The sequence below is a fragment of the Penicillium canescens genome (assembly GCF_028828765.1).
Source record: "Penicillium canescens strain IBT 15451 chromosome Unknown utg000004l_segment0_segment0, whole genome shotgun sequence".
In the NCBI taxonomy this organism is placed as follows: domain Eukaryota; kingdom Fungi; phylum Ascomycota; class Eurotiomycetes; order Eurotiales; family Aspergillaceae; genus Penicillium; species Penicillium canescens.
Genome location: NW_026703966.1, coordinates 6,284,497 through 6,309,572, shown reverse-complemented (window position 1 = coordinate 6,309,572; position 25,076 = coordinate 6,284,497). Strand labels below are relative to the sequence as shown.

Here is a 25,076-nt window from a genome sequence, read left to right as displayed (position 1 = left end):
TGGTTCATCTTCCCACCCAGGATCAATTTGATCAGGAACAAGTTTTGGATCCCAAGGCCAAATGCCAGTATCCGCAAATGCTGATTTGATAGTTTGCGATTTGAATGTGTCTTTGCGGACTGTTTTGATCATTCGAAAAAAATGCCGTTTATCATTGACATCGCCACCCCAGCGTTCAATCTCATTGTTCTTCCGCCGAAAACGCTGTTTAAGAACTGAGAATGGTTTACCGTCAAGAGGTTGACATCGATGTGTCATTTTTGGAATAAACCAATAAGGAATGATGTTAAAACTTTGACAGATATGCTCGAATTCCGGGGTTCCATGAGAACCATGATTGTCCATAAGTAGAACTCTAGGTCTACCTTTGGTAACTCGCTTTTTCGTGACGAAATGGAAGTCCAATAGCCATTGAATTGCAGTTGTATCGTCTGTCCAGCCTTTAGAAGTTGGTTTAATAACCCGGTAATTGGCTATATTATCGTCGTCTTCGAACCAGTCTTCCATATGCTCAGAACCGCGAATCAAGAACCAAGGATGCATAACCCAGCCATCAGCTGAAATACATTCAATGCCAGTAATATTCTGACCAATTCCACCGGTTCCAATAGTCTCATTTTGGCGGGTAGACACGACATTTTCCTTTGTTCCAATGCCTAGTTGAAAGCCAGTTTCATCCCAATTATATAATTCATTGGCTTGGATCTTATTCTTTTTGAGAAAATCACCAAAAACCTCATACCAATGAATTAATTCACCGTGAGATTCAGCCTCGATTCTCGCTTTTTCTATAGGTTTTTGGGTTCGGAGGGTAATATGGGGTGGTAAACGTTGGATAAATTGATATCCGTACATTTTACTAACCCGTCGGTCGGAACCGCAGTATTGTAAAATGCGATTTGCAGCATCCTCAATATCAAAAGCATTAGGTGGTGTATAGACCGAATTAAGGAGCTCGATCCAATGAATCAAAGACTTCTCTTGCGACTCATTTAATGCTTTATTGGTAGCTGCACGCCCTTTTTACTCGGTCGGCCCTCATTTCGGTTTCGCAGCTTCCACTTTGACACGTTAAAATGGGAGGCTGCAGACTTGATACTCTTAAATTGACCAGAATTATAGGCTTCAAGGGCATTTGAGAGCAAGATCTCTTCTTTTTCGGTAGAAAACGGCATTGTTTTGGTGGAGAGAATTGGGTTTGAAATTGAATAGTTGAATTTTTTGTGTTTAGGCATTGGTTTGTGTTTAGGCATTGGCTCACTGACAGGAGGGGACCGACTGTCGGTGAGTGCTTAGTCACAATTACTCTGGACACAGGGTTCGTTCAGGACCGATCCAGTGCTCAGTAAAGGGTTTGTGAACTTGTATGCCTGACAGTTAAGAGGGTTGGGAACCGTACCGGCTTTCTGTTGACGCGGAGCCTAAGCCTTCGTTGTCCTGTAGCAAGTCTTAGCCGATGTTTGGGGTGAAAGAATGCTGCGTGCATATCGTGTTAAGAACGTCGAAAAGATTGTAGCAAGTATTACGAAGACTAGTGAAGGCGAGGAGATGTAGAAGCTGGTAAATATAGTGCAAGTGTGATTGAACTGCAGCGAACCGTCGCACGGACCTTTCTGGGTCTCGGTCCCAGGGGTAAATCATCGATCGATTTGCCTCCGACGCTCCTTGCTGTTTGCCTGCCTGGAGTAGGTGACTTGTTGGATCTCTTCTTTTTCTTCGTCAACTTTGACTAATTCATACCGAACATAACACATGACGTGTGGTCGCCGAATCCAGTTCGATGGTAACGATGCTGATTACATTCAATTTCTTGAAGGGCGAGTTCTCGAGTTGGAGAACATTGTCCACCGATCATGTTCTCACAAAGCCCGCGGTCGAAACAATCATTCCCCCGTGAGCCGTGGGGATTTAAGTCGAGCCAACCATACGGGTGGTGCAGCGGAGGGCAGCAGAAGACAGACTAGTGAATCAGCCAATAACATCCAAGGAGGGTTGGGAGATGAAACGAGGCTGGTATCGTCAGGTCGAAGAGCTAGCCAAGTTGACAGCAACACAAGTGGCAGCACATTTGAAATTATCGAGTTTCGTCCGCCATGCGACATAAATCTCTCTTCAAAGAAGAGAAAAAGAGATATGGGGAGTCAGGGCGCAAAAGGTCAGCTTCGGATGCTCTCCAGCTTCACGTCCTTCGTCCGGAATCTACCCCAGTCGGACACATGGAAAAGGTGGATTTCTGTGTGTGACACAAAACGCGCAACGCTTCTTCGTGGTTTAGTACAGGGCTTTGCTCCATGTGACGAGCCCAAGGTGCTGCTCAACAAGACATCCAAGCCTACAAAAATTTTTATCCTGCACCAGTACGGTAACTCGATGAAATCTTCCAGTACGACAAACCGGCAATTGACTTGCTTCCGGGAGCTCATATTTTGCTCTTTGTGTGCAGTCGCTTTGACAGCTGTCGAAAGCAAAGATGACGTGTATGAGACCATGCGGGGGTTTTTGGATCCGATGCCTATTCAAAACGTTTCGAGACGCTTATTCGTGGTGCAAAATGGGTTAACAAAGTCATATCTCTTTTATCTCACACCAGGTGGGCTTTACGAAGCTGGGACATTTTCCTTGTTGGTATGTTTCGAACCACACTCTTTGAACAAACTAACACTCGCAAGCTGCACGCCAAGTTAGTTATTATGCCCGATTTAACGACTTTTCTATCGAGCCCAGGCGTTTACTGGATGGTTTGAAAACACAAATACATGACGACTCTTACCCGAAAAATACTACAGACACCTCGGTGCCCCTTGCAATCCCTTTGATAATAAACGAGATTTTCAAAGATAGCACCTCGTATGTTAATCATTTGTATACTATTCTTTGACAAGATGCTGACAAAGCTCCACCTTAGGTTATCAGAGATCTGCGAATGCTTAGGATATACATACTCGAAAGTCGAGTCACATCGTGCTCTCTTCAACAATACCTTCCAACGAACACAACGTTCTGAACAGGTTTTATGGAGAGCAACAACCGATCTCCCGGACATACACGTTGTTGAAGGTGGACATAGGGCGTCGAGGTCAATTGCAACGGCCGGAGCCACTACCGGAGCCACTACCAGTAGCATCCAACGTGGACCAAGATTTCATGGCTCAAGCGCAGTAGGTCAACATTACGGCCATGGCCCTAACACCACCAAACGACATAAGGGCTCTAAAGAAGCAGGACGTTTGGAAGAACATCGCACTGATAATTCTGAGCCGGCGCCAACAGGTAACATGTCCTTGAAGCTGATAGGCTGATAGTCAATTACTAAACCTTAAAGATGGCAGGTATCAAAGGACGTCAAATCAAACTCAAATTCGATCAACACCAGCGGTGCCCCAATCGGAGAATGAGTTTGACAATTTATTCGGAAATCTGCCTGGCTTGCAGGACGATATAGATTGTCAATCCCACCCGGCGGACCTAGAACCCGCTGGCGCTGAACTTACAACAGTGAGCGAGAACCTTGGGGTGAGCAATCCATGGTTCAGCACATACCTTAATCCTGAAATCAGCGAGTCAGCGCCACAGAGAGGGAGCATTGGGACAGGCGAGGCGTGGTTCAGTACATACCCAAATTTGCAGCTCGGTGAGTCTGTGCCACAAGCAGGAAGCATTGGGACAAGCGAAGCGTGGTTCGGCACATACCCAAATCCACAGCTCAGCGAGAGAGGCAGCCTTGGGATAAGCGATGCGTGGTTTAGCACATACCCAAATCCGCAGCTCGGCGAGTCTGTGCCACAGGGAGAGAGCATCGGGACAGGCGATGCGTGGTTCAGCACATACCGAAACTCCTAGAATGAATTTCAATATTTCGGGATTGATACTCAGTAGGCTACACTTACACCACTATGCGTTCCATTAGGGCTGCAACAAGAAGGTCAAAGTTTCAGTGCGCTCCGTGCTAGCCCCGCAGAATTTGTTAGTTGCAACAAGTTTATTTGATGCGTCGCTGGATCGCTTGAAATATTAAGATGCATAATTTATACAATGAATATCAAATCAAAGAAACCCATGAGTCCCTCTCCAGGTCTATGGAAGAAGGACAATCAGACAATCTAATTGCTCATTCAGCTCCAGAGTCTCCATTAGCTGAATATAGCTTCCAGGTTTTAAAGTTTCACCCGCGACCTGTATGTTTCCAGAGCCTATGCTTTCAGGCCCGGACCCAATTGACAGAGGGAAAAAAAACACCGATCGATCATCGTTAGGCTTTTCAATCAGAGCCGTTCCAGATATTCGCTGCAGCGATGCGAGATGACCCTAAATTCCATTTAGAAATTTGCTCATTTGCAGCTTGTGATATCGATTTACCGGTATATTGGCGTATCCGAGCTTCTCTAATAATGGTCGCACCTTGGCTTCGCGATTTTTGTCCGTGCATACCAGTTTATTCACCTTCCCCTTCTCCGGCTCCATTTTTGCGCTTCGAACCCAAGAAGCCAACTCGGTGAACTCCTGTAACGCATCGGTCTTGATTTCGATCGGGGGCATGGCTCAGCGGGGTACGACTGGACGAACAATATTGGACTGCAAAAAAAAAGAAAAAACATCTTCTAAGCATCATGGCTGTGAAAGCGAAGACAGGACCGGGTTATTTACCTTTTTTTGGGTGACTGCTGATTGCTTTCCAGATGATGGAATGGCAGGCGACTGTTACAAGACAAAGCCCCAGCGGCGGGGTAGAAAGCAAGTGAGGACAGCTTAATGCCCGATCTTAGCTCCGGTCGGGAAAACTAATTTCCGAACCTGAAAGGGACGGTACCAGTCCTGCAAAATTGTTACTGTTAATGGCTTTGTGATACAGGATGGCGCTGAACTATTTGCGTTCAATTTGCTTAGAGCTCCAGAAATTTTCTTGAATCTAAAATTCGGCAGAGTTTAGAAAAACAGGAAAAGGGAATTGAAACTTCAAAAATAAAAGGCGTTATTATTGTAGTTCAAAGGAAGATATTGTCATTAGTACCAGAGGGAATAAATGTAGCTATATATACAATGACGCCACCATGTTGAATGAAAATCAACTTGGTTCTTCGTGTAGACAATGCGGGAATTAATTCCGCTGGGGCGGCTTGATTCCTGATCTGCGCCAGTTTGTTACAAACCCAAATTCCGGTAGAGACTTCGATACTTCACCATCCATTGGAATTTGACCGGGTTTTATAACTCAATCTTTGGGATTTGGGACTGTCTTACAGTAGCCAGGGGTTTTGAGGCAAAAAGTGACATATACACTTGTTCACCGGGCCCAACGCGCACGTAATCCTACGACGTATGCAATCCGTCCTAGGAGCAATTAGGGCTCCGAAAGGAATATGATTATTTGTGAATAATCATGAATATCTGCGAATATGAATTAAATGAATTGAATAATATGAATATGAATAAGCCCTCTATTCATATTCGCATTAATCATGAATAAATGAATAATTCATATTTATCCCAAATACGCAGATCCCATACATTACCATTCATTTCATTACATCCCAATACATCAATAGGGTTCATCATTTTGTTCTTACGCAGCGTAATAATACGAGGCTTTGAAGTTTGAATTACCAGAAATTTATGCTTGATACCGTTCTCTCAGTAGCATCAACCATCGCATAGTCTCTGCGTTTAGGCAGTGTCTTCGGAGACCCAACATATCTCTGGCATTACTGAATTCGCGTTCAATACCGACCTCTGCTGAGGGGATCGATAGGTAATCGCGAGCGGCTTTTGCCATTAGAGGGAAATTAAATTCGTTGGCCCTCCACCATTTCAGGACCCATTCTTCGTCCGCATCGCCGATCATATGGTGGGACCAGCTGACCGGTGGTGAGTCCAAATATTTATCGATATCAGATGAAAGTTTTCCTTGGGCAGGCTGAACTTTGCGCAGAGTTTTCCACATGGTTTCCGACATCCCCGGCGGACGTGAGTTCTCAGATTCATGCAAGGTAAAGGCCTCCGGAGGATATTCTTTCTTTAGAAACTCGCGCACTTGAGAAATGATGAGCCCTGCATCCTGGTCACTCATCTGCGATACAATCAAGGACGACTTGATACGCGGATCCAACACGGAAGCAACGTAGTAAAGAAGGTTGTCGTCCATTTTCCTGGCAAACTTGTTCATCTTCCGAATCCCTCTTTCCACTGCATTTCGAATTTCAGTGTTCACATCTTCAAAATCTCCCGCGGCATTCCGAACGTCGTTCAACAAGTCGTCCAAGCTCCAATAAATTGGTAGACTTTCCACAATTGTCGGGCGAGTCTTTGATACGGAGTTTGTGTGGTCCCAAAACAGCTTGAGAATCTTGGCTACTTGCTGAAGCGTCGACCATTCGTCATCGGTGAGCTGAAGGGCCTGGACTTCTGGATGTATCCGGACAAATTGCCCCAGCTCAGTCTGTAGCCGGAGTTTCCGAGTCTTACCGGACAGCCGAGACCTGAAAATCTTGGAGATGGATGGGTGGGGAAGGCGGCAATGCGGCCGATGTGGTAGGTCAAGTGGTTCTTAGTAAATACGCAAGAACAGCTGCCGTAAGTGGGTGCATTTATATTTAGCCCCAAAGATGTTGCGAGAGCACGATATGCTTTGTGCCATTCGCAGCCCTTCTGCCAATAGATTCGGAAGTGCTCTGTGCAATCACGACGAAAAACAGCCGTGGCGAACTGTGCATTAATTGATATCCCCCTTGACGAAGGTATAAAAGAGAGGCGTATACCAAAGCCCATCAGTATCAACACAGACTCATCAGATCACTTTCATGCTCCAGAACAATCCTCACAATCGACGTACTTTCTGCGTTATCTACATCTACAGATACGAAAATCAACGATCATGGCCTCGCGAGCACTCTCAAGCACCGCCAGACAGTTCAAGCAACTTAACTGGACCCTCCATGGAACAACCATCGACGTCGGCTGGTTGATCCAGCAAATCGAACGCTCCATCGATGAAGTTCCCGGGCTGAAGGGTCGGGTTGTCAGCGCGCAGGTAATGTAAGACACTTGAATTTCCCTTTGGACAGAAGTACGACGACTTCAGCTAACGTAAATAGCGGAAACCCTCACCCCACGCCCAACCGCGACGACCCGTATCATGGATCCGTGGTTCTTCTGGATAAGGACGGTAAACGGGTTACATCCGCGCATGCCTCAACGGATATGCCAAGTTTTCAAAAGAGGCGACATTTAAGCCTGTGAAGCTTCCCCCAATGCCTGGGGCACCGGTCGTCCCGCCGGAGGGAGTCGCGACTGGGAAGTCTGATTCGACGTCTCTATCTAATCAGTCGACCTCAGAGAAGGGCAAGAAATGATAGATCAGCATTGGGTCGTTGCGCTGAATTTGTGATTTGTAGGCAGATATATGGTTGATTTCTGTTGCCATTAGTACATGTTTGGTAGACTTCTCTATTTTTAAGTTTTTGGTTCACGGTCATCGGCTTCTACATGCGTCCACAAAAAGGAATTTGACCAATCTGCCGCAGAAGCTTGATCTGCAAAACCACTCCGTCACCCGACAGTCCAAATGCGAAAGGTTCTAGTTTTATCGTAGAAGTGTGCTTCGATGGGTACGTATTATTCTGAACTTCAAAAGGTTCAAGAAGGCCCCCTCTATGCGAGGTTTCAATAATATGGATAATGCATCGTTCCATCATTCAGAGCGGATTGCGCAGATATGTGCGGACGCGGGGGGTGAAATTGATTTATTTGCCGCCCTACTCACCTGGCTTGAATCCGATTGAGGGGTTTTTCGCTGAGCTGAAAGCTTTCATTAAACGTAACTGGGGCTACTACGAAGCAGATCTTGATCAAGGATTTGATACCTTCCTCGCATGGTGTATTGATATTATCGTGCAAAAGAAGTGAGTGCAAAAGGTCATTTTCGACACGCAGGCTGGACGATCGAAGAAATGTCAGAAAGGTCCTAGTTACTGTCTCGGTTGAGACTGAGTTCCCCGCGCAAACTCTGGACATGATGACGGCTTGTAGTGGGCTATTTACTCATTAAACCAAGGGTCATCCAAAACCTGTCTTGCTGACGCCCTTGCCGACGGCTCAAACTGCAATAACTTTCCGATGATTTGCCCCAGCCGCGCTATATCCTCTCTGGTGAGATCGGGACTCTGCGGGCCATCAAAGTATACTTCTTCTAGCCATTCCTGCAACTTGGGCCCAGTGCTTTCTATGGTTCTGCCGTCTCCTGCGTTCATCGTATCCCATATCTCGTGCCATCTTTCAGGTAGGCCATCACTTGCCATCTCTCGCATTTGGCCAACGAGGATTTTCGGCGTTATCAAGAAGGTGTCGAATGGAGGTTGACCCACGAAAAGTTCAAAGAGCTGTCATATCTATCAGTTTACTGTTATGTAGCGTTTGGCATCGGATGAATTCACCCACCATGCATCCCATGCTCCACAAGTCAACACGATAATCAATGCGATCTTGAAATATAACTTCAGGTGCCCGGACAGGTAGAGGTGTGTGTAGTGTTCCAGGAATTGCCGTGTGTAAGAATGATTCACCGAAGTCAATTATCTTGATCGACTGGGCCGAATTCCAAGAATGCGTCCGATATGAGGTAGGCCTAACGATATACTCGGGTATGCCAGGCTCCAGGTCCTTCCCATCGCTCCTTCGGACATAGCCAATTTCTGGTTTTCCTAGCATCTCAGTAAATTTCTCTTCGGTTACATTGTCCATGTAAGGCATAGTGAAGGCCAAGTTGCGGGTATGCAGATCTATTTTATGTGAGAATAGTTCACTCTGTTCCCAACAGTGACCTACCACCATGTCCAATATTTTGTCGGTGCAAGCTATCAAGTCCGATAAGACTTTGCTTCGCAATAACTTTGGCGAGCTTCCCAGGGAGTCTCCCATTAGGAAAGCGTGCATCAATTGTGTCCGGGATGTTAGGCCCTAGAAGCTCATAAACTAGGCACTTATGATGTCCATTCGGGCCCTTTAGATCGAATTGATCAAACATGTACACCGCATGTTTGGGACGAGGATGCTGAGATGCCAACTTCTTCATAGTTTGAAGCTCTCGCGTCTCCCCATCATGGTCCATTTCAGCAACAGAAATCTTGACAGCAACATAAATCTCTTTCCTGCAATCAGGTAAAACTTTATGTTAGCTAGAATCACCGTGAGTCTCATAATCTTGTACAACCTTTGATCTCTCGCCGCCCAAACTGTCGAGTAACCTCCCCATCCTAATTTATGCAACACCTTATACCTTCCAGCTTTCAAGTATTCTCCCAGTGCGACTGGGTGATAACCGCCTTGTCGGTAACGATGAAGCGGTTCCGCATCAACGGGGGAAACATAAAGGGGCTGGTCCATCTGACTCTTGTCTGGATGGGTAGACATAGACTTAGAAACAGCGCAAAGTCGTGAGATGCTCCTCAAGGGGGCAGTGCGTCGCGAAAGTACACAGCCAATTTTCATTAGAAGAAACCAAAGTTGTCTGTAGCTATTAAGTTAGATATTATCATGAGTCGAGACTGTGATCGGATGTCCGACGCGCCCGGATGACGTGGCAAAAACCCGCATACAATAGCCAATCACATGATCTGTTTTAGCGCTTGAGACCTTTTGGCGGCAAATGATTGGTCAGTGGATATATGACCACAACTAAATGAAACGGGCGCTTATGCATTCTCAAAAGACACAATAGTTATTGGAACACAATGCAAGATCAAGGAATATTACACAACTTGACGGCGGCAAAGTAGACTCACACAATCTCAGGAAAAACATATAAATCCAGCAAGTTTCTGTTCTCCAAAGACATATCTAGGCCTAAAAAGATTACTACTCGATATTCTATACAACCTACCAGTTCAATAAGAAACTTGAAGCCCATCATGTCTCCTATTCCCCGGCATGCCGTCAAGCTCACGCAGAGGATTCGCAATTCTGATTTGCGAAATCTCACACTCAGCCTCATCGAAGACGCTACTCAGAAGCCTGACCTAGCACACTTCACCATCGCCATCCTCAAGTAAGCACTATTTCAATATTCCGCGTAGCTCATTGAAAAGTCTGACTATTGCAGAAACCCATCGCATACGAGTCATACCGACCTCAAGCCGCATGCCACAGCCCTGTTTGCAACCGAGGAACAATTCAAAAATAACAAGGCTCAAACAGCACATATCTACCACGATGAACAGGGGCGCTATACTGGACACATACTGTATCAGGAAAGAGAGAACAAATCGTCGGATGAATGAAACGTGCTGAGTGATACATGGGGCACTAGTTGCCGCGTTATGTTTAGGATGAGGAATGAGAACTACAGTGTCTAGAACGGAATCGAACCGCTGCCCAGCGGTACGTATCATCAGTATCCTATATTTGGATCACCCGTTTGGTGTAACTTTGGTATCCAACGTAGCTTAAAATGTACTGCGAGGGAATGTAGCAAAATTTGAATTTAAAACTCGTCCCACCACTTCATTCCCTTCAACTAACGAGTGACTGTCAGCTTGAACAAAAAAGGAGCTCTGCATGGCGCCATAGTGCATGGAATTTCTTTAAACTTTGCAACTATTCTGAACCTTCCCAACGCAGGTAGTGTAGTGACCTTACATACGCCGTTTAGACGATAAGCTACTCAGTATTCAGATGATCCACTACCTCGAAATTTTGATCATACAAATCAACGACAGTAGAAGAATCATTCAAAATTCAGTGGCAATCACGTTCAAAGCACTACTCGATATTGCCATACAATCTACTTCATATTCAGTGGCTCACCGGTGATGGAAGGTCCTTCAGGAGATATATATTCAATCACAACGCATTTTCCACATTCGTTTGAGAGCTCAGAAATCCCAAAAGTAAATAGAGTAAAATCTAGAGGACGGAAAAAGAAATCAAAAAAACAAGGTATCTATCTCAACTATGATCACAAGTTCAAAAGTTGACTCCCGTCAACAAGGACGGCCAAGCTTCAACGGGTGGACGGGTTAAGTACCCGCGCTCGCGCGACCGCGGCCTGACGCTTTCCACAGCCTAGACGGACAGAACCACACACAGCTCAGACAACCAACACTCGAGCGAGGCCAGAAGATTTCCATGTTCCTTAGATGAGAATGTGAGCGCTCTTGGTAAAATCAAAGAACGAACAGCTTCCATTGCCTCAGTATTAGGACCGTAGATTCAACAGTGAGCCAATGGTTCTTAACCGACTCACTTTGACTCATTCTCTACTTGATTCTAGCATGTTTTCTCGATGAGCATCTAAGATCGCACCACGAATTACGCTGCTAATAGTTGCGGTAGAATGAAGGCACGGGTTGCAACAGGCCTCAAGGATAGACATCATGTTCAACGTATGCTCTCTAGTAGAGCCCGCGTGCTACAGGAGCCGAGAAACCTATAAATACGTCCTCTTCCCCCAGCAATTTGTTCTCCATTACCATCACTTGGCTATGCAGAGTCGAACAGGTCTTCGATTCCTGATAAGTTCTTCCCTTTGACCTACTGGAATTTCACTGTATTGACATCTATAGTTACATCGTGGACCGGCAAGCTAGAAAGTGCTTGTGAGACGCGACGACCACCAGGTCCACCATGTCACTCATGCCAGCCGATCAAGAAGCAGATTTGGGTTAGCTAGTCAAAGTATCTATGCGAACATCTGTCCACCATAGCAGCCGACCACTGTCCGCTCCTGAATATACCGATGCAGAAGAGCGATCGAGGTAAGTCTGTCTCCGCGCGACCCTATCCGAGACTAGACTGAATTCAAAGACGGTGCGAAACAAAGATCCATGCATTCCATCCAACATACACCAGCCACGGTGCCCTTTCCCGTGTCGTCTTTCAGAACATGTGAGTCATGCATTGCCTTGCCGATCGACAAGCTAACGATGGACAGGAAACCGTTGACAGCGCACCAGACCGAGTCCGAACCAGCTCTCCGTCAGTGCTCCGCGCAGGGTCATGGCTTACACGCCATTTCTGGTCCTATTACTTCAAACCATGCAACATGTCCTATGTGAAATACTGCAACTAAGGCCGCGGGCAAACAACAGGACGCATAAGCTCCAGACGTTCGTTGTCCACGACGAGGTGAGTGCAATATCACGCCTCCTGCTGCGCCGGGTCCAATGATTTGTGCCAACTCTGTGCCGGAGACACAAACACCACTGACATCTCTATGCCATTGTAGGAGCAGCCCATCGCCGACTGCGATAATTCTTGTGGCGAGTAACCTTTCCCGCCGAGTCAAGACCCAGGGCCCGACGCGCCATCGCGTCTTCCCCCTCCTCACCGCCTTCACACCATGAAGGCATGAACAGCGGAATGCCTCAACCTCTCGCTGTCTGCACGAAGCTGTCTCCTATTACAACTGTACAATTTCTTGTCACGCGTGAGTCGTCATACGCCTTTGCCGTCTTGTGAACTTGTCGGTTCATCCAGCGCGGCTTCTCGAAGCGACAGCCGGAGAGTGCGACGAACCTGAATACAACATGGTATATTGGTGACTGCATTGCAGAACTGAATTGGCACTGATCTAGTTGGTAAGCTGGTATGATGACGATCCTGATTGACCATTTGTCTCAACCGTACACTCGGCGAATTCTTATCAACAACGTAAAGCACATTACCTCGTCCGCTGGGTCAACACTTGCTGACACGGATCTCACAACAGGAGACACCCTCATATTCTCACACTCGAATTCGAAGCGAGCAATTGTCTTGTCTGCTCAACCTCCCCTACACCAATACCATCGCATGCTCTGTTTCTTCCACATGACTACCGGTGGCATCGACGAGTCGCTACCTCGACCTTCTCCCAGTCGATTTGGTTCATCAGATCACGCGTTGGTATGCCTACCTGATGCAAGACCGAATGGAGCGCATAGCAGTGTCTGTCTCTCGGCATTCGAACACCCTCATAGGATAGCCTGCTTGCGGCTCGGATCCCCAGCGTCCAGTGGACGACCATCGTTATCCTTGGATGGCGTCTGCGTCTCTCGAGCCTGAAAATCTGAAGACACCGGGAGGAGCCGATGTTTCGTCTTGCTAAAGCGTATTTTCTTACACGGGTCGAGTCTGCTTGCAAAGAGAATGTAAGGCGAGTCCCGTCATCTCTAACCGAATCAACTAACAATAGCCATGTCAGCTTCGAATCGATGGACAAGACCGCGGATGGCCAAACGATTGAGAGAACCCATGACCCAAGAACTACGTCTGATAGAGTCATCTTGATTCCTCTTCCTCTCCGGGTTGCTGAGCTTTTGGACATGTACGGGGGAGCGGGAACCACTCGGACATACACGGAGCTGCATGCTATCAGGATTATTTGCTTTTCTCTGTTAGACAGAAGCTTGGCGATTTCATTCCTACGCCTGTGTTTTTCTATCCAAGCCCGAGCACTACGTGCAAAGCCCATACACCTTGAATGTCACAGCAGCTGGATGCCAGTCAAGTTATCCAGTATCCTTCATCCATTGAGACCGTCGTCTAACATATCGCAATTGGAGGCGCAAGCACGTCTTGCCAGCAAATCACCGATTCCTCTACGTCTCTGAGCTCACTGTGCTTTGACCATCTATGATGTATTTCTCCGCGCCCAAGACGATATCTGGCATATGACTGTTGAGCAATTCACCGTGAAGGTGGGTTTGATGTCTGTAACAGCACCACAAGAGCCCTCGGGTTGTAGGACCTCTGAATGTCCCGTACAGCCTGTACGAATTATCTACCCCAATAAGCGCTCATGTTATATTTGCTTGGGGAGGATTTGAGCGGATGCCTGCTAGGGTCACACGTGGATGAGAACACCCCTGTACAAATCACCAGGTCCCGAGCGCTGATTAGGGAGAGTGTCTTAGCAGTTCTGATTTCAGATGGCTCGTTGGGCCCCGATCAGAAATCAATCATGCTATATCAGCAGCGGAGCATGATTTATCGCATGTAGTGGGGAATAAGCCTCACAGAAGGTAACGACTGTTTCTTCATCGCTGTAGTGGACTTCTACGAGAGATTGGTTGGATTTACTGGCGGGATATTATTCACAACGTTGCGACGGCTCCTACATGTAGAAGGAGCGGGTCAGATATTCCCCAGCCAAAGCTACCAATGATATGTTAACCTCGAGACAAAGAAACTCTCACTCTCGCAATCGCTCTATGTTGTAGGCATTCTGGTGTACCATAGGTTCTAGTGACTAGCAATAGTCATCTCAAGCAATTTCTTTGGCGACGCAAGAAACAGAGCGTATCGCATAATCATCTTGGATTGAACCCGTGATTCGGATTTACGAAATACATCACATGGCTCTACACTTCCTAGTTCTGATCTTGAGTGTACAGTATGTTGCGTGATCAGAGTTGCACAATTCTTGAATTAGATCATCTCAATTGAGTTGGAGGCCGTAGTCAAGGTGTGACCAACAGGGATCAAAAATTGCTTTGCAGGATCAAAAAAAGAGCAATAAAAGTTTCTATGATGTGGGGGACATGGCAAGAGACCGCGTTGCCTCTGTGAGACGGTGACCAGTACTCCCTTCACCGCCCGAACATTCACCACATCAACATCAAACATCAACATCAAACATCAACATCAAACATCAACATCAAACATCAACATCAAACATCAACATCAAACATCAACATCAAACATCAACATCAACATCGAACATCAACATCAAACATCAACATCAGACGTCAACATCAGACATCAACATCAACACATCAACACATCAGCGCATCAACGCATCGACACGTCAACACATCAACACTCTCACTAATTCTCACCAACATGTTTGCTCTACGCCTGAATGAAGGGTGTCAATTTCTACGCGAAAGCATTATCGGACCGCAAACTATCAGCGCAGAACATTTGGGAACCTCCCCTTTGATAAAAATGACAGTTTCGTTGTTATCGTATAATTTTGGCCATTGAATTTGGGACGATCTATCTAGGGCTCATTCTATCTATCCAATGATGATCCTTCGGAAAAAGAAACAGACTATGAGGAGGTTGGGCAGGTCTTTGCTTCTTCGAATACTGTTGAATATCGAATACTGGTCTCTAACACCACGAAGAGGTGCCTGCACATTGCTAGAGGGCTTGTTAACGCAGCAATCCCCTGCAAAGCACGTTTGTTGACGCAGAGCTCGTCCTGCGAAGCACCTTTTTACACTCGCGGGGCTCAGGGCAGCGAGGGAGCACATTTTTACACTCGCGGGGCTCATGGCAGCGAGGGAGCACAGTCTTACATCGCTGGGCTCGTGGCAGCGACAGCCGTGGTCACGGAAACTCTCGAGCCCGCAGGCAAGAGAGGGACACTACGATGCATCAAAGTGTGAGGATCAAAGTGTGAGGACCGAAGTCCTGAGTTTTTGGGCTGGGAATCCGGCCCCTTTTATAACTTTTCGGTCAAGTCTCTACCATGGAACCATTGCGCCGAGGGTAGAGAGATCACTGTCCTTTGGTTGGCGTTGAAGCAAGTCGAACGACGTTGAAACGGTGTTTGGAGGATTTGTGGCCTATAGACTGAAGTTTCGACCTGGGATCATTTTTCTCAATCTTGCGTTGAGTATGGTGAACCACTTTCATTAACTGTTGAAAGAAAGCAACGCCGCAAAAATGCGATTCCTACATATTGTTGAGCTTGCAATTAAATCGCTCAAGGCGGTGGCACTGTACATCTTCCTGTTTTAGCCACGGTCACCTTCTCTTTCATGAGGGTTAAAGTGCTTCAACAGATGCCAAAATAATAGGTTGGAACTTTTCTGGCTGACAGAAACGCTGGACTGTGCCTGCGGTTGGCTGGAGGATCCTTTGGTCTCGCTCGAATCAATCCTGTTCATCCTTGGCCCCGCGCCGCTGAATGTTATTTCTTCCCTGTCTACTCGCAGCCAGCTAATGTTGCTTTTACTAGAATCTCTACTCCCTTACCGCACAGATATTGACATACTCTCAAGCTCAGGATGAGATTGTCCTTCCTTGGGAGGGCATAAACAAAAGTCCAGAGCTTATTGGAAAGTTTCCATAGGAAACCGAGCCTAGGACAACCATGTGAAATGTGCAACCAGGCCCACGAGCTAGGTTCGTGTGATCGCCACCCCCTCGCAAGATTGCAACGCTACTATCACATTGATGAGACTCTGGATACAAATAGCGCCCGACGGACCAATCAAACACAATGCGCGAATTTAGACAGACGCAGGTACGGTTCTGCGATGCAGATCCCAGCGACGACCCACGGGACAGTAGATCAAGGAGGTTCTATTTATGGCCGGGAGAAGAAATGAAGGATTTCCAAAGGTCCAGACACAATCGGCAAGCCCAAACTTGACGGCCGTCAGTGTCCGATGGAAAAGGACTTTGTTGCGTGGAAGGTACGGTCGAGGTACGGTCCAGGAAGGTGAGGTATTTGGAATATCACGCGGAATTCTGGCAACAGAATGGTAGGCTAAATCCCGATCCGTGGTTATGCTTTCCTGGTTCCTGTCACAGGAAAGTAAGTTCTCCTGTCAAATGGCAAGCTGTTTGTCTATCAGGTCTGTCGAACGTTCTAGAAGCTATGTCTTCTGTCCTGCATAAAGCTTCCCCGTAGAGATTGTATTCTCTGAATCCGACACAGCCCCCCCATCGGCCCAGTTCAATCGTCAGTCCCATATCCGTAGCGGATAGCTTGTAGAAACTATGCCAATCATGGACAGATCTCATGAGCTTATGTAACCATATCTCCGGTTTTTGCACTAAAACCGAGGAACCGATTGGCTCCCGAAAATTGGTTGAGGTTGTGGGCCGGCCCTGCTGCGGCCCCTAAACTTTATTCCAATCATCCTCCGCATCTTGATTATGACTATAGCGAGAGAATCTTTCTAGTACAGTGTTGGTCTTTTCCAATTACCTATATATGGGCAGACCGAGGCTTTGTTGATTCTGCCCTAGTTCTGTTTTATTTTGGGCTGTAGGGGGCTTGATCATGAGCAACTAGAAAGCAAGTGGGGCAGCAGCCCGGGCCTGAATCCTTCATGACGACCGCATTCTCTCACCGAGCAGGCGATTCCATGGGTCGTCCAAACTAAGCAGTCGAATGATTTGCGGTTCCGCTAATGATCGTCAGCTGCCCTCGTGATTCCACGGTCTCTGTCAAACTAATTTCCTCCTGACTTGGGTGTAGGTCAAAACAAATCGTACGCTTCACCCCAAAGATTACCCTGCTTTCGACCATCGACCCTATCAAATCCAAGCAGTCGTATTACATTGAGCCGACAAGAATGCCGTATTTCCATTTTCCCAGAGCCGCCTTGCTACCATGTCCTGTCTCCCTACGGGAACACTCATAGTATCGTGAATCCTTATACGCTGTCCGCAGGACTTCCCGGGCCACATAACACTCCGATGAAATCCTCCTGATTTTGCATGACAAGGATGAAAATGTGTAGGCGGGCCTGATCCAAGGGCACCACCATCGTGCTCGAGTCCTTTGACTTTGGGACATCCTCTATATTATTGTCATTCCAAAGAAGGGCGATTGCTACTACCTCTACGGAATACGCGGAGCTGATCACCGCCTTTATTATAGTAACATTTACTTGGACTAGTGTATCGTGGTAGTTGGCCACTGTTCCTTGGACGTCGCTATGTAGCGATCCAGCCGATGAATGCTGCTAAAGTGCACGCTCTGTTCGCCGGTATCTCAGCTTCCTAGCAGCACAGACACGATGCACATAGTCCCACCTCCAGGATGACGACCGTGTTCTTTTAGGCCGGCACGGAAGCGGTGCTGGCTGTGCTGGACCCTAACAGATCATTCTGATTTCTCCTCCGGGCTAAAATTCAAATCCTTTGTTCCGCATCAACTAAAACACCAATTCAATGTACACGAATTACCTCATGCTTACCCACTATTTACACCGCACTTTTTTGGCTTTGTAGAAATTTCAGCACAGGTACATAATTTCTGGACGGAGGTATATTTTCGGATTGACAGATACTGGTATGTGCTAGTATCGAGACGTCCCATTGAGATGCATTGATTGTTGTATCTGGATCTTGCTGTTGAAGCGTTATCAGATCTCAGGAGTCGTTCCTAGCGTGTTACAACGCTGGTAGCCGAGCGTACCCCGTTTACCATAAAGAGACAAAGAGAGAATGGGTACTTTATGCATAACCCTATCCTTAGTGGTAAAATACCACCCCTTCAGTTCGATAGGATAAGCTAAAACAGTACTAACTAATATGCATTGATAAGGCTAGATTGACCAGGAGGAAACCAAATATTTTAAATAGTTGATGGATTGAAGAAAGCTTTCTCAAAGGGTATGTTAAATAGCCCATGAAGCTTCGACTTCCAGCACAATTACCGGTAGAGAGCGGAGTAATGGTGCGATACTCGGAGTAAACTGGTTCAACTGCTGCACACTCCCAGAAGTAACATGCGAAAGGAAAATATAGGGCCTGTGATAAACCAGTGAGAGGAAGCTGGAAGTTATTGTCCCACTTTTGCCGACACTCCTGCATCATGCTCTGGTTCTCGGACCCACTTCCTGACGCTTTCTTCATTCCGCCACCATAGTAGGCAGCACACGTGGTATCACCTTTCAAGACCAGAAGAAACACGGCACTATCATGTTGATATCCAGACCAGACTCGTAACTCGCCATATTTATGGGAGAACCCTCGTACACGTGCACTGAGCCCATCGCAACGCCATGTATGGAGCGAAGCTCATGCCTGGGCGACGCTGATTGTGGGTAGAAGGACTGCAGTGCTGGCGTACTGGGGACTGGCACGGCCGCGGGAGTCTCGTGGTGTGGCTGAGGGACAAGTTGCCAGACGTACTGTAGGTTCGTCGCCGAAGGTGAGGGCACACTTTGTGCTATGCTGGCAGGAGAACCCTCGTACACGTGCACTGAGCCCATCGCACCGCCATGTATGGAGCAAAGCTCATGCCTGGGCGACGCTGATTGTGGGTAGAAGGGCTGCAGTGCGAAGGAGTTCTGGTCTTGCGTATTGGGGGTTGACACGGCTGCAGGTTGATTGTAATGTTCCAACGTGGTGTCTACAAATGGTGTTTGAATCAAAGCTCCCGGAGAGCGGGAGACGCGTTGGCGTTTCGTGAGGGCAGCTTTGCGGCAGGAACTACAATAAAGAACGCCGCGATGTGAGTTGGTTGACATAGCTGGATGGTAGGTTTCAGAACCGCTTTACCTTCGTCCGCAGGTTTCTTCTCGACATACGCACAGTCGCTTCCCAGTGTGCACTCTTCTATGACGGGCTAGACTGGAGGACTGTGGTGGTTAGTGGATTTACTGGATCCAAGATCCAGGGCGAGAGTCTCACATCTGAGAAGGCTTTCTGGCACCCCTCATGGTCGCAGACGTATGGTTTTTCACCCGTATGAATCCTGGAGTGTACAGTCAAAGCGCTGCGCTGAATAAAGCTTTTGTTGCAATCTTTCATATTGCAATGGTAGGGCCGCTCATTGGTGTGTATCCGATAATGGCGGCAGAGATCTGACTTGCGATAAAAAGACTGGCGAAGGGGATCGTGTTAATCCGCAGGGAGCAAATTTTGTTCATCACCAGAAAGGGGAGAAAAACGGACCTTGCCACAGCGTTCCCAGGAGCAGGTGAAATTGCGCTTACTTCTAGGGGACATGACTTTGAACTGAGTGGTCTTCAATAGAGCACAAATTCAATCTGCTGAATAGCGAGTCACCGATGGTCGATCAAGACGCAGAACGCAAGAAAACGGCGTGCGGATAAGATCGCCGGAAGGAAGAGGGCACCGAAGAAAGGAAGAGGGCACCGAAGAAAGGAAGAGGGCACCGAAGAAAGGAAGAGGGCGGAAGGCATGTCATTGTCAGCGATACAGCCTGGAAATAATCCGTCGGGGAATGGCTTCCAGTGTCCGGGCCGTTCCGCGTCCGTGCCTATCGAGCCAAAGCCCCACCAAGATGATCTAGATGTAATGGAGATTAGGGACTGGAATAACCCTTGAATGGAGTGAATTTTATCTCCTCCACTAGTATGAATACAGTGTAACTCCTAAGTTTCAAGACCCCGTCGACTATCGCCCTCCTATAATATTACACAGCCTATTTGTGCAGTAAATAGTGTTTTCATTTACGATTTGAAGCCTTTGATTGGCGGGACTACCACAGGCAGAATAAGTCGCTAAAACTTATGAGGTGCCCCTATATATGTCGTACCAAAAACATAAACTACTCATCTAGGAAGATACAGGGACGTACTGTTCCACAGCGCTAATTATGGCTCATTCCCCTACAGTGTAAATTGATGATCAGGGATCTCCAATTCCTGACTTAGTGCGGCCAGAACGGGACCCACTCGCGAAACATGAGGAGAAGCTATATTCCTTTAATATCACGGTTTTGAACCACTGGTTCCTACTACCCGAACTATCTCGCGTTAATTGCGGCGTAGTGAAGACTAGTGAAGACTATGTATAGAGTGCAAAGACTACGCGTCTCGCAAACTGCGTCTTATATGCGTGGGCCAAGCCGTCTGAGGTTTCTATAGCTGATAGTCGAGTCGGTCACCTAAAACCTCAACAGATTATCCAAACCAGTTGGTGACCATCATCATGGGGCTTTTTAGCACGACGAGTGTAATTGGCCCCAGATTGAAAAATGCGACACTTTACTGAGTTCAGTATTTGCGATGGGCAGACCTATGATCATTGGAGACCTGTCTCTCCCTCTTTCTTTTCTCATTCCATGGCATTTGCGAGAATAAACCCAGGTTCTAGTAGTTACTAGTTTCAGCTTTGTAAAGGATCCAAGATATGAAAGCCCCTGTAACACCTTTCTGAGCTTATTGGTAGGTGCCGAATACGACTGAAATGTACAGATATAATCCGAGGATTGTACGAAACTGAGAGAGTGTTAATTAACTTCGTAATATATGTATTCAGTTGACAGCCTGTTTCTTGTGGCTACTTTCCTCAAGGGAGGGCAAGTGAACTCACACCTCCAGAGAGGTAACAATGCCACCCAACAAGTCGTCGTAGACTTGCATATCCGGTGCCAGTCAGATCTTCTTAGAGGATAAGTTTATAGTGTTAAGTCGCCTCTAAGAGTACATCTACATGTGATAGAGTGAAGTGCTATTATGAAACAGCCGTTTTAAAGAGTCAACTGCTGCTTGAAATCAATAAATTCGCAAATTAATTTCAATATTCTCAGTTAACTACCAACAAAATTGCGTCTGTAAAGAAACATAACTGCTGCATAGTTGGTTACCCCCAACGGGACTACGCGGTTATACTTGTGGACTGGCTGACGCATCGTTGTAGAGGGAGAAGAGGCTCCGCTATGGCGGTCCCAATCTAACTCCCTTTGAACATCGGCATCACTACCTTATAAAAGAAAAACTTATGCTACAAAAATAATTCGCAAATATCCAAAAGACTTACACTCACTCGATAGTCGCCGTGTCAAGCTCGGGAGAAAGGTTCAAATAGAAATGAGACCCGCAAAGACCAACTACACTTGTAAAGGAAAGCATGGAAGAATGAACGAAATTAATTACGTTACAACCATCACACTTTAGATCACCTACCCTTCTGTTAACCGTTAGCTTCGTTGACACCCAAGTACTCCAGAAGAAACTCGTTATCTTAAAATCCCGTTGATCTTGAGTGGGGCTTAAAACAGGCTGCAAACAAAAATAGAGCAGTGCAGGGCCTTCGGACGAGCCTCTAGGACCGCAGAAAGGTTTTGAGTAGGATGATGAGTCTTCTTTGCTGATCGCTCGGCAAGACACCTCTGCTGGCACACAATGTGTCAAGTCAGTTAAGCTGATAATCCACTGTCTTAATATGCTGGTGAGGGTTCTGATACAACTACCAATTGATATGATCGGGTAGAGAAATGAAGTTCTTTTCCTAATTGTCGGGACATATCCTCCCGTCGGAATAAGCAAAGACACGTTGTACGTAATCTTGCTAAGCAACCGCTCCCGCCGTATGGATTCAGGGGCATTGGACCACGACCTGGAACACACATCTATTTTACATGAATCAAATTGACTTTTGCTTTGGAAGCATAACCACTGTCCACTTAACTGTGTACACAGTACCTAGCTGGTGATACCAACAACTTGCAATAGGTTCATTATATTCTATATATATAGGCACCATTCCGAGAAAGCATGAAAATTATAAAGTCCAAATAGCAGCAATAGCCCAATGAGATACTCCATTCGTCTATTCGGAGCTCTATACGGCTATAGACAATGGACCCGAACATATTCACCGCCCGCATTGAGGACCCGCAATCCAGATTGTCCGATTGTCCGTTGAGTCTTCCTATTCAGCTTCATCGTCTTATTGTTCCCGGTTGTGCATGTGCATGTCTATTGTCCAATGGATGCAATGTAATGCCAATTAGCCTGCTGAGACCCCCTCCACTGTCATAGAGGGCAGGCCCCTTTTCGCCCCCTTCGTCTTGCCAACTTTCACTCTTCGAACAACCAGGCAATATTTGATTTCTTGCGCAGCTCAGAACTCCAAATTGTCGAAATTTCCAGGCTGTAACCTCCGCGACCAACACCATTTACTCTCGCGTGCTACAGTCACCTAGGCATTTCGCCAACCCGAACCCCACACTCCGCAATGCCCTCCGCCACGAACGGAGCCTCCTCCACCCCGGACGCTCTGGCGTCCAATCTCCTTGTCAAATTGTCAGCCAGTTGCGCCCTCGAAGATCTCCAAGAAACCCTACTTGGTTCTCTCCACCGTGTAGGTTGGACCGACAAAGTCACAACCCTCGCCACTGAACTCCTCCGTGCCGGCCGATGCGAAACCTTCGACGATGTGATGGAGGCAATCCTAGCTTCAGCAGAAGGCAGACCGCACCGCGCGCTAAGCTCAAAAGCCACAAACAGCACGAACGGCACCAAGAAAGGCAGCAAAGAGAATCCCCCCTACGACCCTCTGAAGTACATTGAAGAAGTTGATGTCCGGATACCTGAAGCGGTGGCAGATGAAGGCGTCCGCGGTCTCAAGGATATTCTACGGGATGTTGCCGACGTTGAGGGAGAGAGTGCGCCCAACGGCGACTAGAAGTAATGATACCGGATGGAGGCGGCACGTCAAAGTGCGATCATGCATGGCTGGGTTTTCCTTAGGAGTACAAATGTTTTCGGGCGTGGCTACGGCATTGGACTTTGTTTCTTCTGTTTTCCCATTTACGATTCGCGGGGGTACATGTGAAGTCCACAGGCGCTCTTGCATCTCAATAGACATACTATACCGGGGCCAATTATTCTAAGCAAAGAAACATGCTCGTGGAAGTCAAGTTTGCAGTGTCAGATAGCCTGGTCCTGGCCAGGTCACCATGTTATTTTCGGCATACGGCCCACGACATCCATTTTGTTCTGTTGTTGCAATTGGGGATACTACGTTTAGTCATCTCCCTGGAAGCCAATCATCGACCCGATATAGAGAGCCTCGCCTATACGCCTATACAAAGGCCACACGGCCCGCTTTTCTTCTGTCCTCGAGCATCACACCGGACTCTTCAGAAAGATTCTAATACGGGCTGAAATCGACCGGTTGAACAATATGGAATTGCTACCTACCGAAATCCTCTTCGGCATCGTGAAGTACCTCGACAATTGGGAAGTCAAACAGCTTTCCCTTTCCAGTAGGCGAGTGAGGGACGTCTGCTTACCCACCCTATTTCGCAAGCTCAGCATCGAATTTTCGAATGAGGGGTTTGACTTGTTGGAAAGCGTTCTGGAATCAAACTTGCATCGGTATATCTTCTCCTTCGAGTACGTCGCCCCAATGTTATTAAAGCCTGGTAAGTGTCCCTGAGAGAATCATCCGTGGGAAATGACCTGACGTCAATTAGAGATACGAAATTATGAGTTTTTCAAAACACAAATCCTAAGTCCTCAAACATATGTCGAAACATGCGAGAGTTATGATGACGTGAACAGTCGTGAGGACTGGGATGAAATGGAATACCTCTCGGGCGATCTTCCTTCATACACGCGTGTCTATAAGACACTACGACGGACATGTGCCGAGCAGCAAGAGATCATAAAAACAGGAAGGGGTTTGACCCTGATGAGCCTTGCTTTCAATCTGCTCTTTAACTTGAAAGAACTGATATTGGTATTTTGTCAAAGACGGGACGACGAGGATTGGGAGACCGATTACCAACAGGTGTATGATATGACACAGCAGAGGTCTTATGAGCACCACATCAAACTGGTCTTGGCTGCTCTCAAGGGTTGCAGCATAACCTTAAAGGCTATTGAGATCACCTGTCTTGGCCCTCCCGATGACCCTCCGTCGGGAAGCAGGGACTCGCTAACGATTCCTCTCACTGAGCTTGTGGGACACGCCCCGGGCCTACGGCTTGTCGAAAGTGCCTTGCCTTTGGCATTATTGTGTCGCATAAGTCTGAACGTACGTGAGCTAACATTGTGCTCAATTTACATGAAGCTGCCCTTCATAGAGGGCTTCCTACAATGTAACGCTCAGTCCTTGCGATCTCTCGGTGTTCATAATGTCGAAGTCAGTGACAAGGGAAGGCTTACCCCTTTAACCCCACTACATGTTGGTCACATAATCGGTTTGACAATTGAAAAAGGACAGAGGCTTGATAAACTCTCATGTTCGTGCTCACTCCAAGGAGGGTGGAATTTGTTCTTTAATGACGGCGGCATTGTTTCTGTTCCAAATGCTAGGAAAAGGAAACACAGAGCCTCATAGAAGAGCCTAAAGCCATTGTTACTATGGTTGATTAGGTGATACGTGACTTTACCTGTCCCAATTGCCTTTTCGTCATTTCTAGTGCTTAACCTTGATCGCTATTGGATCCCTATGTTGCTGAGTGTAGCTTGTTCTAAGTAGGGAAACGGAATTTCATTGTTTAGTCAGGGGGACTTTTGAAAGTAGAACGGTATATTGAGACATTCTGCATTGCAACCGAATATACGAACAAAATGACAAGAACACAATTCCACAAATCACCGAGCTCGTAACCGCATTGATCGACAGGGAGAAGGTTGGATATTGGATGCTTT

General features: G+C 47.0%; 7 protein-coding genes across 7 annotated transcripts; 5 read left to right on the top strand and 2 right to left on the bottom strand.

The window, feature by feature from the left end:
- Nucleotides 1-2,280: 2,280 nt before the first annotated feature.
- Nucleotides 2,281-2,760, top strand: N7446_007592 (uncharacterized protein; the record flags this gene model as incomplete). Its single annotated transcript, XM_058516337.1, has 2 exons — nt 2,281-2,625; nt 2,725-2,760. Coding segments are annotated over 2 exons (381 nt in total), but the record flags the coding sequence as incomplete, so codon positions are not given.
- A 562-nt stretch (nt 2,761-3,322) lies between these two features.
- N7446_007591 (uncharacterized protein) lies at nt 3,323-3,840 on the top strand (the record flags this gene model as incomplete). The annotated part of the gene is made up of 2 exons (XM_058516336.1): nt 3,323-3,329; nt 3,374-3,840. The coding sequence occupies 2 exons, from the start codon at nt 3,323-3,325 to the stop codon at nt 3,838-3,840; spliced, it is 474 nt and encodes a 157-aa protein (XP_058373514.1).
- A 3,028-nt stretch (nt 3,841-6,868) lies between these two features.
- Nucleotides 6,869-7,346, top strand: N7446_007590 (uncharacterized protein; the record flags this gene model as incomplete). Its single annotated transcript, XM_058516335.1, has 3 exons — nt 6,869-7,029; nt 7,089-7,159; nt 7,213-7,346. 3 exons carry the CDS (start codon nt 6,869-6,871, stop codon nt 7,344-7,346), a joined length of 366 nt encoding a protein of 121 aa, XP_058373513.1.
- A 684-nt stretch (nt 7,347-8,030) lies between these two features.
- N7446_007589 (uncharacterized protein) lies at nt 8,031-9,480 on the bottom strand (the record flags this gene model as incomplete). Its single annotated transcript, XM_058516334.1, is given in 4 exon segments — nt 8,031-8,372; nt 8,431-8,771; nt 8,818-9,140; nt 9,158-9,480. The coding sequence occupies 4 exon segments, from the start codon at nt 9,478-9,480 to the stop codon at nt 8,031-8,033; spliced, it is 1,329 nt and encodes a 442-aa protein (XP_058373512.1).
- Nucleotides 9,481-9,899: 419 nt separating this feature from the next.
- On the top strand, nt 9,900-10,268 carry N7446_007588 (uncharacterized protein; the record flags this gene model as incomplete). The annotated part of the gene is made up of 2 exons (XM_058516333.1): nt 9,900-10,036; nt 10,091-10,268. 2 exons carry the CDS (start codon nt 9,900-9,902, stop codon nt 10,266-10,268), a joined length of 315 nt encoding a protein of 104 aa, XP_058373511.1.
- Nucleotides 10,269-18,611: 8,343 nt separating this feature from the next.
- On the bottom strand, nt 18,612-19,671 carry N7446_007587 (uncharacterized protein; the record flags this gene model as incomplete). Its single annotated transcript, XM_058516332.1, has 4 exons — nt 18,612-19,192; nt 19,222-19,288; nt 19,354-19,545; nt 19,618-19,671. The coding sequence occupies 4 exons, from the start codon at nt 19,669-19,671 to the stop codon at nt 18,612-18,614; spliced, it is 894 nt and encodes a 297-aa protein (XP_058373510.1).
- Nucleotides 19,672-22,650: 2,979 nt separating this feature from the next.
- On the top strand, nt 22,651-23,100 carry N7446_007586 (uncharacterized protein; the record flags this gene model as incomplete). Its single annotated transcript, XM_058516331.1, has 1 exon — nt 22,651-23,100. The coding sequence occupies one exon, from the start codon at nt 22,651-22,653 to the stop codon at nt 23,098-23,100; it is 450 nt and encodes a 149-aa protein (XP_058373509.1).
- Nucleotides 23,101-25,076: the final 1,976 nt, after the last annotated feature.